This window comes from Papilio polytes, unplaced genomic scaffold, assembly GCF_000836215.1.
Source record: "Papilio polytes unplaced genomic scaffold, Ppol_1.0 DF822067.1, whole genome shotgun sequence".
NCBI lineage: Eukaryota > Metazoa > Arthropoda > Insecta > Lepidoptera > Papilionidae > Papilio > Papilio polytes.
Window position 1 is genome coordinate 8,632,226 of NW_013527137.1, and position 14,082 is coordinate 8,646,307.

The following is a 14,082-nucleotide window of genomic DNA, read 5'->3' on the forward strand; positions in this document are numbered from 1 at the left end:
ATTTCATCGAGATCCGTTCAGCCCTTTAAGCTACTCTTACAAACATACATTTAAACTTTCACATTTATAATATTAGTAAGGTGATAAGTAGGATATGAATAGTATTTCATAATCAACGTACATGTTTATGTAGATGTATGAATGAAAAATGAGCTATGTGTAGGTGTTAGCAGAATCGTAATTCGATCATTGTCATAACTTGTGGGTCATGGGCGCTAGTACTTTTATAATTCTTAACACATTAACTAGTAAGTAATACTTTTAAAATTAATTAATAATTATAATGTAAATAATTGCGATAAATATGTTGACACAGTCGAAACAATTGGACAAAATATTGTTAACTCTTTCTGTACAGTGAATGAAAACTAAGACGATTTTATGGTTGTCAACTATCTTTTAAATAAATGTCGACTTTAATTTTACACTTACACTAACGTTTAGATGTTATGAAAGATCATAATTTTGCTTTAGTTTAGGAGGCATCCTTAACCAAAGAGACACTTATTTAAAAGGGACATGATTTGATTTTTTTGGTTCAAACTTTTTAAAAGTATTCGAGTAACCTTGAGACTTTCCGCTATAGTAAAATAGTACGTATAAGATATGTAAACGATATGTTTGCTAATTCCATATCGGTGTCCACCCGCATGGTAGTAGGCAGTGCTTTTGGTGTTAGAAGGTCGAATAACACATTAAACGTATTAAAACATTAAATACTTCGATTGTGGGATTGTCTTGCTGCATCTTATTGTTTGACATTGACCGATTAAAAAACATAAACTTATAATAAAGTGAATAATATTAAAGATTCCTTTATATCGGATGTGTCTACATAATCGACTCTTTCGACGTCCGCGCATGATTAATAAGCAAATTTTACTTCTTACTAATATTATAAATGCGAATGTTTAGATGGATGGATGGATGGATGTTCGTTAGAGTTTGTAGCCTAAACGGCTGAACGGATCTCTATAAAATATAGAGGACAGTCGGGAAGAACACATAGGCTACACGCTTTTGGTGTTTTATTCCACGCAGGCGGAGTTGCGGGCAAAAGTTAGTCTAGTAATAAATAAAGCCTATGATACTCAATGATTGTGTAGATTTATAATGGAAAAAGAATTTTTAAAATAGGACTGGCAGTTTTTAAGTTTGGTCGTAACATAAAAAACTGTCTTACTTATTCACTTTTTGTTTATTTAAAAGATCCCCTTAGTGTCTTTTCAATATCTTTTTGTGCGACAGTTCTAATAAATTTCTTCTCAATCTGAACTAATATCTGCAGACCTTCTTCCTGCCATCTGTTTACCTGGTTTACTTTACTCGTTTGTGTTTCAATATGGTAAATCTTAAAAACGTGTTTTCTTGAAGCACTTTTGCATATTTACACATGTTTAGCTCCACTGCGTCATATCACTGTATGTAAATATTGAAGAACTGAGTAAACTAGTATAAACAACATGTAAGTCCTTTTATCTGTACTTTTTAGTTAAAAATACATATTGTTTTTGCAAGTAATTATTTAATTATGTCATTATATGAAGTGTTATGTAACACTGTACACTGTATTCTATATTCAAAATTAATCATTTTGCTCTTATAAAGACAAAAAGAGGGATAACAATATAGTAGTAACACGACAATATAGATTTGAAATTAGCCAATGTTGTATTTGCCGCACGTCAAAGTAAAATTAAACCTTATTTAAGTATTGTAAAGCTTAATTTGATTTGTGATAAAAATCTGCTCTGCTCTACGCTGTGTGAACGGAACCTTAATCTTTAGAAAAATCCTGTATTTCGGTCAAGACAGCTTCGGAATATGTCAACTTTGTCATAAGAATCTGAAACAATGTTTCCGCGGGACATAAAAGAAACAATACACCATAAAAGGGAAGCACGTCTCGCCGCAAGTTGCATTCTCAATGCACTTGAGGTCTAGTGCCTCATTATAAGTCTGAGGAAGTAATGCTGACGCCGTGCCATCTAAGGCGTTTCGATACAAACTAGGAGTTAAAGGTTTTGAAGTCTTAAGATTGCAGTTCCTTATGTATGCAAATATAGTGCTGTTTGACCACACATAATTTCACACGAAGGTGGAACAGGCAAGTCGAAACACTACTGTTCAATGTCAGCCGATTCTTAGTAGGTACTGCAATGTAGTTGATAAAATTGACAAACGTTCATTACTGGACACATCTACTAAAATCGTTCATTAAAATATTTCTTGAGCATTTATATTTTACTAGCTTTCGCCCGCGACTTCATCCGCGCGGAATTTAAAAAAATAAAAGTAAGTATCCTATGTGTTCTTCCAGACTATCCTCTACATTCATGCCAAATTTCATCGAGATCGATTCAGCCGTTTAGGCTACAAACTACAAAAATCCATCCATCCATCTAAACTTTCGCATTTATATTATTAATAAGATTAAATTCGGTTTGAAACAAGGTTAACGTTATTTTATATTCTGAAGTACAGTTTACAGCGTGTGCTCTGCGCTCGCCGCCGTTATCGATTCGTTCAAGTATATTCCATAATCGAGTGCTCCTCCCCTAGACTTATGCTAACATGGACTTCCGTATATGTCTAGCATCCCTCTTTATCGATTTTACACATATAGGTACTAGCTAATTTCATATCAATAACAGTATAACTAGAATATGATCTCAAATTATTTTTTAGTTTTTTATATTCGTTGATTTACTTTATTTCGCTCAAGAAACTATCTAGTTTCTTGTTTGAGTCTCGTCGTAGCAAGTTGGTAATTTTATGTGTACATTTAATGTCTTTATGTATAATTGACTACGGACTTACTGTTTCACTCAAAGTGTATTCCTAAAGTGTTCCTTTTATTTCGTTTAATATTTTGGCATTTGGAAACAATAATGGTAATAATCTTGCGTCTATAAACTAGATGTAATAATTAGATTATTTGATGTCTATTTTTATTGCAACTTATAAAATTAATAATCTTCCTTACGTTGAAGATCTACGGTTATTTATGACTATAGGAATATGACATCATGTCTTAGCGAGTTTATCTGCGCAATGGAGGCATTAATTTATTTTATGACCGCAGTACACAGTTTTAGAGGCGTTTTAAGACAATGTTAAGACTTGACAATTCTGTTTATTCGTAAGTGCAATACTAGGAAATTAGGACAGTATCTTTTATCTAAGATAATATTGATATTGACGTAGTTTGAATTCGCATGGATATAATTTATTCAAGACGATACATGCCAAAAAAAATTACTTTATCTGCTCTAGAATTAAAGATTAACACTTTCATACGCAAAATGTTAATTTAAACTGCAAGAAAGGAATGCATCAACGGATGTAGCGGATTACGATGAAAAAAATTGAAACACGCAACGTCTGCGACGTTTTAGTGTTCCCACGACATGGTTGGCAGACTACCCGGCATTTATCCCCTCCCCTCCTAGGGCAAACGGGGCGTGACGTCTTAGCGATTGCAAACGTCAGCACTTCATTGAGGATCAGTTAACAGTTTTATCAAGTCACTAGATTTCGCACGCGACTACGTCCGCGTAGAAAAAATAAAAGAGAATAACCTAAGTGTTTTTCCAGACTTTGCTCTACACGTATGCCAAAATTTCTTTGAGGTTCTTTCAGCGGTTTAGGCTACAACCTCTAAAAAATGTCCATACATCCAAACTTTCGCATTATATTAATAAGATTCTAAATGTAACCCAATTCGAAAAAATGCATGAATCTTGCAAACATACGAAACGTAAATTTGTAGCTAACATTATTTTACGTTTTATATGGTTTTTACTATCGAGGCAATAAATGTTACATATCAAATATAGAACGTAGTATTAAAATATAGTACGCGTGAGTTGTTAGAAATATAGTTAAAGGCTTATCGCGTAATATGACTTCACGTTTTGTGACTGACTTCGACCTTCGATTTGCTGTACTTTGGTAATGTTTTATTGCATCGAGAACAACTCCTTGTTACGTTCTGTTAGACTGAATGTCACGACATCTCAGGGTACAATACTATTAATTATTCGAACGATATCTAGCGGCTTAATACTGAAACGAATTATAACACCTCGTTTCGTAAGCGCTGGTTGCAATCTGATACACGTCAAAATTATAATTGAAATTGGAGTATAGTATTTAACAATGTCTTAAATATCGTCGTTTTAGTATTCGCCCCTAGTTCTTAACAGAGTTGACTCTTATATAATTTAAACATGTATCACGTGTATACCTCAAGTTGAAACTGTGACCTTCCGTCCTCAGTCGTTCTTGACGACTTGCTAAGTAATCAACATCGTGATGACGTCACCGCGGTAATGTAAATTGAGATAAATGGAGCAACAGTTAGATCATATCTATGTGGGGAAGAGTATTTCGTTATCCGGCGTTTGTTTTGTATTCGAGATAATACTGTATTATTGCACTTTAAGCGTGTTGTAACTGGGTTTTGGCGATAGTGGTACGTTGCTACATTCTTTGTTTCCTCTCTATAAGTTCTCTGTTTTTATCATCTATATTAATATAATAAAGCGTAAACACCCACTACTTCGTGATGCAGGAAGTTCAATCATCTAATAGTGTGTTGTTTTTTCCATTCAGCGATTTTCGAAATAAAATCGTTATAAATAAACAATAGATGTTATATTTTCTCAGTCAGATAGTCAGAAGTTCAAATTGGATTCCAATATGAAAATCCAATTTCTCACTTGACCTGTCCTATTTCGCGTGAAAAGTTTGACAAGTTGTATTTCGATATGTGTTAGAGTTCGAATAGTTTTGTTATGTTTAGACAACATCAAATATTATAATACTTTAACATCGTCAACTTTATGGAAAACACTGTTTTTAACTGTTTATCATATTAATGCATCATAGGATTAAAATTTTCTTATTTAATTCATTATTATCTTCACCAGCCTAAGTTAGATGGAACATTTTAACGTCTTCCGAATTTAATCATTGGTTTATTTCAGTGGTGCTTAATGCAATTATTTACAAAATTATTAGTCCACTTCTGCTGCAAAATGTTAGGTATATATTTTCTTTCGTATTATTGATAGATGTTTTTATGATAAAAATTTGCATACGCATGTAACATCATCAGTTTCACGGCGCTGTAATAGTTACGTAGTTCGTTATCAAGTTGGGCGTTGCGTGAACGAGGAAGAAACATGTGTGGGTATGTGTTATTGCGGTAAATGGATAAAAAGCAGTAACAAAATTACTTACACCGTTCAGAATGTGATCCTAAACGCGAAAACAAAACTTGTAATATGTTTTACGTAAATAAACTCTTATCACCTAGCGATTCATCCCTCCGCATGTTATGAGGTGGGATGAAGCCCATGCTACGAGGAGAACGTTATTTATGAGTGTGGAGATACATCGGTAAAGGTAGACCTAAAAAGAGATGGATGGATTGCTTAAAAGTTAACATGATCAAAAAGGGAGTGATGACTGAGATGAAATATGATAGTGTGACATATGATGTGGAGGACAAAACCTGTTGCGCCGATCCTACGGGAGATCCTACTGGATAAGGAGAAAGATGATGATGAAACTCTTATCACTTAGGTTCTGTCCGTGTCTTGTAGATTCAAAAAATCTTTTGTGACTGATAATTAACATTTGACATTTAGGTAATTGAAATCTGTACTACACTCGTCAATAAAGTCAGTGAGAAGTATGCAATTAATTGCAAAACGAGTCGACTGATGTAACATGTATGTTTGCGAATATTAACGTTAGCGATGCAACCGAAATCTCACACAAACTGGGTTAAGCCTATGTACAATACGAAGCTGTTGGTTGAGTGCACGGAAAATAAAGTGCAGTCGGATTTTAATTGTGTGCTTTGTTTGCCACCATCGCTACGGTTAGTGAAATTATAATATGTAAATATTTTGAATGAAAAATATACTTTTACGTAGATTTTATATAAGTTTATACGTATATTGTTGATTCAGTTTTAATTAGATAACTCTAGCTTTAATGTATTAGGAGAAATTTTAGCCTTATATTGTGATATTTAGTTTTCAAGTTGAGTGTAATCATTCTTACAAAAATAGTTTTTCGCTTGTGCTAAACTAAATGTAGCAATTAGTTTATCTCTCATAATAAAGTGTTCTTTAGATACGTGTTATAAAAATCTTATATTACGCATTAAAAATAATGCTAGGAGTCCTTGAGTTTCCATGCAGTTTTATTGTTCAAGTATTTAATTGTGCTCATTGTTGATTTCATGGTTTCTGGTATGAGTTAATAAGTCGCATATTATGAATTAGTTATTTAAAAACCTTAAATTATGTTCAGTTTCATTGTGAAACGTTATAACTATTAATTTTAATATTGGAAAGAGGAAATTTTAAAAATTCTTTCACTATTAGAAAACTACTTTGTTGAGTAACATGCTATACTTTTAAATTTCACATGGACAATGTCGCGAGCAACAGCTAGTTTTTAATCAAGAACTGATTTTACATAGCATCGTAAATATTGTTACATCTTGTTCTAAAGCAACTTCTTCTTTTAATTTATTTATTCCCACCCACTTACCTGTCTGAACGTAATGTCTCTATTAGCATTTCTCGCATAATGGCCGTCGGTGCATAATTGTTATGACATCCTTGGCCCACTGGTGCAGGCATGCGTTGCTATCAGATCAATTTGAACGTTGACGTTGCTTCTTGCTTGCAACAATTATCACAACCATTTGTAACGTTTTCCGTTACATTTATCGAAGTTCAGTACATACATATAGTAAGACAAGTGGGTTAGGACCGCTCTAAAACGCAGTTTTTAAGCTATTTTAACTCCTGTTATTGGAATGGACGTTACATTTTTAATTGAAATATTTCCTATCACATTACGTAAAGACACTGTTTATTTGCATTTTATTAATTTTAAGTTATCTGAAGGAAAATTTATTTCGTAGTAATTTAGATGAGAAAGTTTATTAAATGTTTCTATGTTCATTAACAATAACTTTCTCTTACCAAAATAAACGCCTATCTTAATATCGAGGCCCACGCGTGGGTCGCTATCGAGATTGCAAGGTTACATTGCACTGCGTCGTGGCCTTCCGCTCCGTCTCGCCTACTGCACCGCCATCCTTAACCTATGGAACGAATAGCTACTGGCAGAGGACATATGAGAACTAACATTTAGTAGCAATAAGTTTTTACCTATGTAGATGAAGAGTGACGAAGAGTACTTTTATCTTTTGTTAATATATTTTAGAGTCGGTTAAATCTATTGCATGTAATTGTGTGACTGGACCTTCAAATAAGTTAGGATTTGCCAGCAATCTTCCATCATACTCTCAGCCAATATATTACCGTTAGATGTCTTATCATATCTTGTTAATTTAAACAATTTTCCAAACATTATTTCCTTATGCGATTTGTTAATATGTTCTAAGTAGCTTGCATGTAAATCGGTAAACATCACAGCGAAGTGTTAAAAAATTACAAAATCTTACATAACAATGTTCAGAGGCGAGATATGCAATTCATTTAAAGAATCTACGTAAGTTAAGATCGTGGTTATTTTAGAATCAAATTCGAGAATTATCTATTTAACATAGATCGATTTGATGGGCGAGAACCTGGTAGTCTAACCTCACATGAGAGGGATAAGGATAGGAAAATGGTGAAGTGTACGTTTCTTTCATATTCTATACTCTTATTTCTGTTATTTTTGCAAAGACAGGGATGTCAATTTGGACGTAAAATTATCATAGTCTGAAGTTGTAAGATATACCGTTTTTATGCATAAGACAATGAACATGGTAATTTAAAATAGAATACTTCTTACGATCGATACTTTCTCTACACATCTCCCTAGCGTGCAATAGATAAATTACATAAGAACCTTTCTACAAGTGAAATATGCTTCAAAACAATCGCGTTGAAACCGCACCGTATTGTGGTATAACAATGGTGGCTGCGTGGGACAGACGATTATGGCTACAGTCTTCACACATTGTACTGTAATGGGTTTTGGCACGTGTGTGCATACGTTGTTAACGTGTCGCTAAATGACAGAGAAACGAGATACATGTTTAGATAAAATATGCATTTTATGCATGAGTTACTCGCAAATAAGGTAAAAGATGTTTTGAATTTGACTGTAAAAATGGTTTGAAGCGTTTATCTCCTAGCTAACATGATAGAGAATAAGAATTAAAATTTTAATATGGCAGCAATTGCTCCTAATTTTATTAACCGACTTCAAAAGGGAGAAAGTACTTTTTGGTATGTCGGTAAAAGTTCGATCTTTAGATCTGATAAATTCGTTGATGATCATATCATAGCTTCGCAGGTTAAATATCTATTGATGTAAATTTGATTTTTTTTTAAATCCCTTTATTTAATAACTAGCTGTTGCCCGCGATTTTGTCCGCGTGGTATTGAGAAAAATAGCCTATGTTAGAGATAAATGACCTTTCTAACTTTCAAAATCGGGCCAGTAGATTTTGAGTTATTTCAATACATACAAATATACAAATATCTCCTCTTTATAATATTATAATAGTTTAGACTAAATTTGTAGTGGCATGTTGGCCATTGCCCATTAAAGTCAGTATTATCCGACGAAAAAGGTTCTTTATGTTGCACGCCATCAGATATGGCGTTGCAGTTTCCCGTGCGAAACGGTGCCTGAGCTTCCGGCAAATGTGGAGGTCCGACTTCCGGTCAAACCTTTGCCTGTCTTACCGTACACGGTACTAGTATAACGGTTCCTATGATACATAAATGATTCCTGTATTGCTTCAGCTCTATTCTTAGACAGGAATATTTATAGCTTTGTGTTTTTCTTTTCTTGAATTTCTTTTTTGGTCCAATACGATACTTCTATGTATAATTTTGTAAGAGTTGCAGTATGCGTTCAAATTACGGTTAATTTTCTATCCATTAATTTTCGTTAAACAAGATGGAATAATATGATTGTTTAGGAATTGACGAAATGCCAGGAACTAGTTAAATTTTGAAATAGGTTGATTGCCAGTGACTTGATCTCCTTAGAATGTTTCTCGGAGCATTTTCTTTTTATCTTCAACTATATCAGACAACCATAAATATTGTTGTATCTTTTTGTTTTGATCTATGATACATTCTAGTTAATTAAAGAACCAATTATCTCCGATTACTTTCTCTCTTACGTAATAACTTCTCTGACAGAATACTTTTTTAGTGCTTGTGAATCTGTTAGTATTCATCTTATTTATTTCAATATTCTTCTATACTAGACAAGCCTAATGTTTTAATATTAATTCATAGTTTAATGTATATTTTGTTCTTTATCATGAAAATTTAATAAAATCTACGGAACAGCGAGCCAGCCACATTGTTTTAAATATTTATAGAATTCAGCCGTTATATTTGTGGCAGGTGAGCCGGGCCAGAGGTCACGAGGGGCGGATAAAATGTCAGAAGCTAGGCTTTCGTGACTTGCAGTGCTCTCATAAATATACGTAGCTTTAGGATTTTTTAGCTAAATAAAGATTGTTGGTAATTTTTAAAAATGTACTATATTAGTGCTTATGTCATTCTATCGCCCACGATGATTTGTTCTATTTGTCGTCTGATGACATCAAATTCATAAAATATTTTATGTCTTTAAACTAACTGTAGAATTCAACTGTTTTGACGTTTGTATTTGCACATATTGTAGTCTCGTACAAAGTTTTTGCACTGGAAGCCCAAGGCTATTTGTTTTCTAGTTTTTTAAGTAGTGCAAATCCTACCGAAAGGTTGATGGACGTGTTGTACGTTTTAAAATCAAACGCACAGCCTTTGTTGCGATGCTGAAATGTAGGCTGTTTTTAAGCCTTAGTCCCGATTTACTGTACCGGATGAGGTCACGTATTGTATTGTATGAAAGCTTTATATGTCAACGAATGCCTTTGTATTTTTACTTTACAGTGAAAATAACTCGATATTTTTTTATTAAGTCGTACGTTGATTTGGCACGTTCGGACAGAAGAGTAAACTCGTTAACACCGTGCTAATATAAACTGTCGGATTCAAGCAATAGTGTCTGATAGATCACGGGGATATTAAAAGGTTTGCATCTTACCTTCCACCTGTCGTCAACTTTCTCCAGGAGAAATTTCTCACGATTTAATTAGAGTTCGCTTTCTCAGCGCTAGGCCCCATGCGTACTCGACTACATCGCTCTTAATCTATACATGTTATATTTACGATTACCCATAACATTCTGCGAGCAATCAAGAACGCATTAGCTGAAAATGTTTCATTAATCGAAGAAAATCGGAATGAAAGGCAACAAAAAGTTTACATACAAAATTAGGATGATAAAAGTAGTATAGGGATGGACAATGTGAGAGGATGTAAATTAATTTTATTTTGAAATTGGGATAAATAAAAGTGCAGGCATGTCCGCTATTTTGTTTATAAAATCCTATTCACATTTCTAGTATTGCGGCAGACATTAATCTTTGTCATACGGAAGGAAAGAACTATCGATTTGATTGATTGCACTGTGCTATATTCATCATAAATCGATTACATTTTTGCCACTATTTATTTGCACCTTTCATACCAACTTAATGATGTTAAGTATCTCGTTAACATGAAAACATCCATGTTGGCCAACACTAATGAGTTGTGTTCGATAAATACATATTACGTGCATCGATGTTTTATATTCGCAACATCGGACAGACCTATTTTATAAATGTTACAAAAAATTGGAAACGTCAATAATGATGGACTGACCGTTACAGTGAATGCGTCATTACTTTCGAATGCATAATTTACATAATTAGAAGATGTGCGTCGTTTAATTGTAATTTTATTTTCTACAAACTGGTTTATACAGTCCGTCTGGTTTCAGTGTTACGCCATACGTCAACCATAACAAACACACCGCCGTTCCGCAAATTAAATATAGAAGTCGGCTAAGTGTAAGAAGTAACACAAAATTATAATTGCAAATAATAATTCCATTCCGCGTTACACTAATAAATGTAATTGAAGTGACCTTGGATTGTTACATCAAATAGGAAGTGTTTGTGTGCGTGAATCTGTTAATCTTTTATAATCAGTGCCTATAATGTAGCCAGTGCAGATTTAAAAATCGAATCTAGAAAGCGTTCGCAGCGAGTGCTGTATATTTCAAATTTCAAAATTGGAACGCGTGCTAGTGAAGTGACAGTGTTGTGGCCGTATTCGATAACCGTAAATAGAGAAATTGATGAAAAATCGTAACACGGAATATCGAGCGGTCGACCGATTCTGCGTTTATCAATCACGCTAATTGGCGTGCCACAGATTATTGTTTAATGATTTAAAATGAGAATATGGCGTTTATCGGACCGAGGAATAGTGCGCCAGTCATCAGGGACAGTCTCCATACACCGGCGTACGAGGTGAGTGAACTACTTTGTGAAAATTTTTATTTTAATGTAACTAAAAACTAAGATGATGTAATCGGTATATCCTAAGTACAAATAATTGCTGTTTTGTCTCGCTCTTAATCTGAACTTGTAGCTTTGTTTCTAAATATGAATGCGGGTAGCATAAACGAACAAGTTAGCTGACATTGAGGTGTTATCTATTTGCTTTAGCTAACATAAATTACTACAATAGTCACATTCGTCTTGTTCATAATTCTCCATAGTTGAAGGCTTAGTTGGCCTAAAATGGATTATAAACTTATAAGGAAAGCATGCCTATCTTATAAAGAATTATCTACAAATAATGATATTGAAATGCTAATTACTGGTTCTTACGAATTCGTAATTTATGTCGGAGTTAACAGGAGATAAGTGGATCTGTGCTCTGAGGCGTTTTGCAAATTTAGGTCGCAAATCTTATTACATTTATGTGACCTCTGACGCTTGAAGCCGAATTGACGTAACCTGCCCTCGAGTCAAGTGATGATATCAAATATATTATACCAGATTTTGATATTTTTAAAGAAAATACTTTTAATATCAAAATACCAGCTATGTTGTGTGATTTCACGTGATGTTTTATAAATTTAAAAAATGTCGTAATAGATAGACTAATTGCGAAGATAATTATTCTTCTATTATGTTCATATTTATACATTATGCTTCATTTAATTTAAAAATCTTTTTTAATTGTCTATTATTAGGGTACGTTATTTATAGAAAAATTCTATGTACATTATAACCTGTTTCTCGATTGGCAAATGATTTGAATCAATAAGTTTTTTTTAAATTCAAGAGTGCTTATAATAAGTGATCCTAGTTATTAAGCCGATGTACTTAACTATGTTTATTTTAAATATGATACTAATAAATTTTATAAGAGGATTTAATATTTTATCTACATAATTGTATATAAAAGTATGTTGAAAAAAAATAATATGCCCGGAATTTAAATAAAAAATTATAATTATGCTACTGGCTGGTTAAACATCAGTGAGTATAATGAGATAATCAAAGCGAAATAAGAAAATGGCCGCCGTGAAAAAACCGACACTCGCTAAATTGGCGCAAACGAGTGTGGGAGGCGAATGGAGCTACTCGGAAGAGCTGATTCAAAGTAAACACCGCGCTGACACGACTGGATTGCCCTTGATTGTTCTAACCATAGACAAGATTAGAGAGAATACGTAATCTTCCAGTGCGTTTATTGAGAAAATATAGATTATTAAACTGGTAACTGCAACTCGTAGTAGAAAGTGCAGCGACCGCTTCCCATTAATATCGAGGCCAATCGACTTCTAGATTCCTGTTTATAGAGTAAATAATATATTAGATATGTTCTCAAGTAATTCATTAACCATCTAAACCACAGATTCTCAGACACCCTGTCTCGTAGAATTCTTTTAATATTTACCTGATTGTAGTAAACCTTGAACTTTATTTTCCGCCATCATATACCCGCGTCGGTTCTTCCGTAGACTCCAGACCTAATTTGATAATCACAGATATATTTAATTAACACTTCTTTTCCTGGTAACATCGATTTAACTGTAGAAAATGATTGTTATTTTATCACAAATTGGCAGACAAAAAACCATACAATTTAATCAGAAATAAATAATAGACAAATTACCCTTAATAAGAAAATTACAGTACAAGAAACCATTAGTTCATAATTGTAGGGTCCAAACGGAACCTTCTTGATGGATGTTGCTTGCGTAATAATTGTTAAAGCACAATAATGATACTTGTAAAAAATCAATTACGACGTTTGTTAAATGTGCTAGTCATGATGGTGTTGACGTACTTGCCAAGTATGTCATGCCTGGTTATCATTACAGCCAGTACAGTTGGACAGTTGCGCTGGCCTGGCATGGATTGTTGCACATACTGCCTTTTGCTGTTTTTTTTCTTTTAATTCCAAGGAGTCTCATGATAACACTAGTAATCCACAATTGCATTCTTATTTTCTTTCATATATATCTGACTAGGTTTTGCTCGCGATTTCGTCCGCGTGAATTTAAAATAAATAAAAACAGCCATTGGTAACTTAGCTCTAGATGATGAAAGAATTTTTGAAGTCGGTTCAGTAGTCTTTGAGTTATTTCAATACTTATGTTAGATATAGATAATACAAAACATAAGTTATTTTAATCCATTAAAGTTTATTAATGTTCCTGCTAAAAGTTGTTTACATTGACGATAAGGTATAAAACAATCTACTGTGAAGCGTATTCGCTTCTCTATGTATGTTAACTTCACCTATATTTTTTTTTAATTTCAAGATACATAAGATTAATTTACCGCAACTTTAATTAGTATGGAAGTTTCCTGATTTCTATCTATCATAAGTTACTATCGACTCTAGTCTAGTCAGTATCAGATATCCGTTGGTTTTCATTGAAACACCTCTGTAAAGGAATATTGTTATCTTATTTCTTTCAACAAGGATGAAAGGTATGACAATATTTAATATATTTAATAGGAAACCCACGTTAAATCGATTTCACGACTCAGTGACATTGCGGTGACATAGCTTGCGGCGTCAATTGGTAAATTAACGTAACAACCGGAATGAAACCATTGATATACGGTATAAATGACAAACGGGGCTAAGAATAAAATAACATGTAAAAAAATAT

The 14,082-nt window shown here is 33.4% G+C and overlaps 1 protein-coding gene across 10 annotated transcripts in view; it reads left to right on the forward strand.

The window, feature by feature from the left end:
- LOC106107161 (mitogen-activated protein kinase-binding protein 1-like) overlaps positions 1-14,082 on the forward strand; it is a 60,531-nt gene that overhangs the window by 16,891 nt on the left and 29,558 nt on the right. For 2 of the 10 annotated variants that reach the window (XM_013287878.1, XM_013287880.1), the window contains exon 2: positions 10,879-11,413. The exons of 4 other annotated variants lie outside the window; for them this stretch is intronic. In XM_013287878.1, coding sequence (XP_013143332.1) covers positions 11,345-11,413 — 69 coding nt within the window. In that variant the 5' untranslated portion in view covers positions 10,879-11,344. The remainder of the gene's footprint in view (positions 1-10,878; positions 11,414-14,082) is intronic. 4 more of the 10 variants (XM_013287882.1, XM_013287883.1, XM_013287881.1 and 1 more) reach the window with 3 other exon arrangements.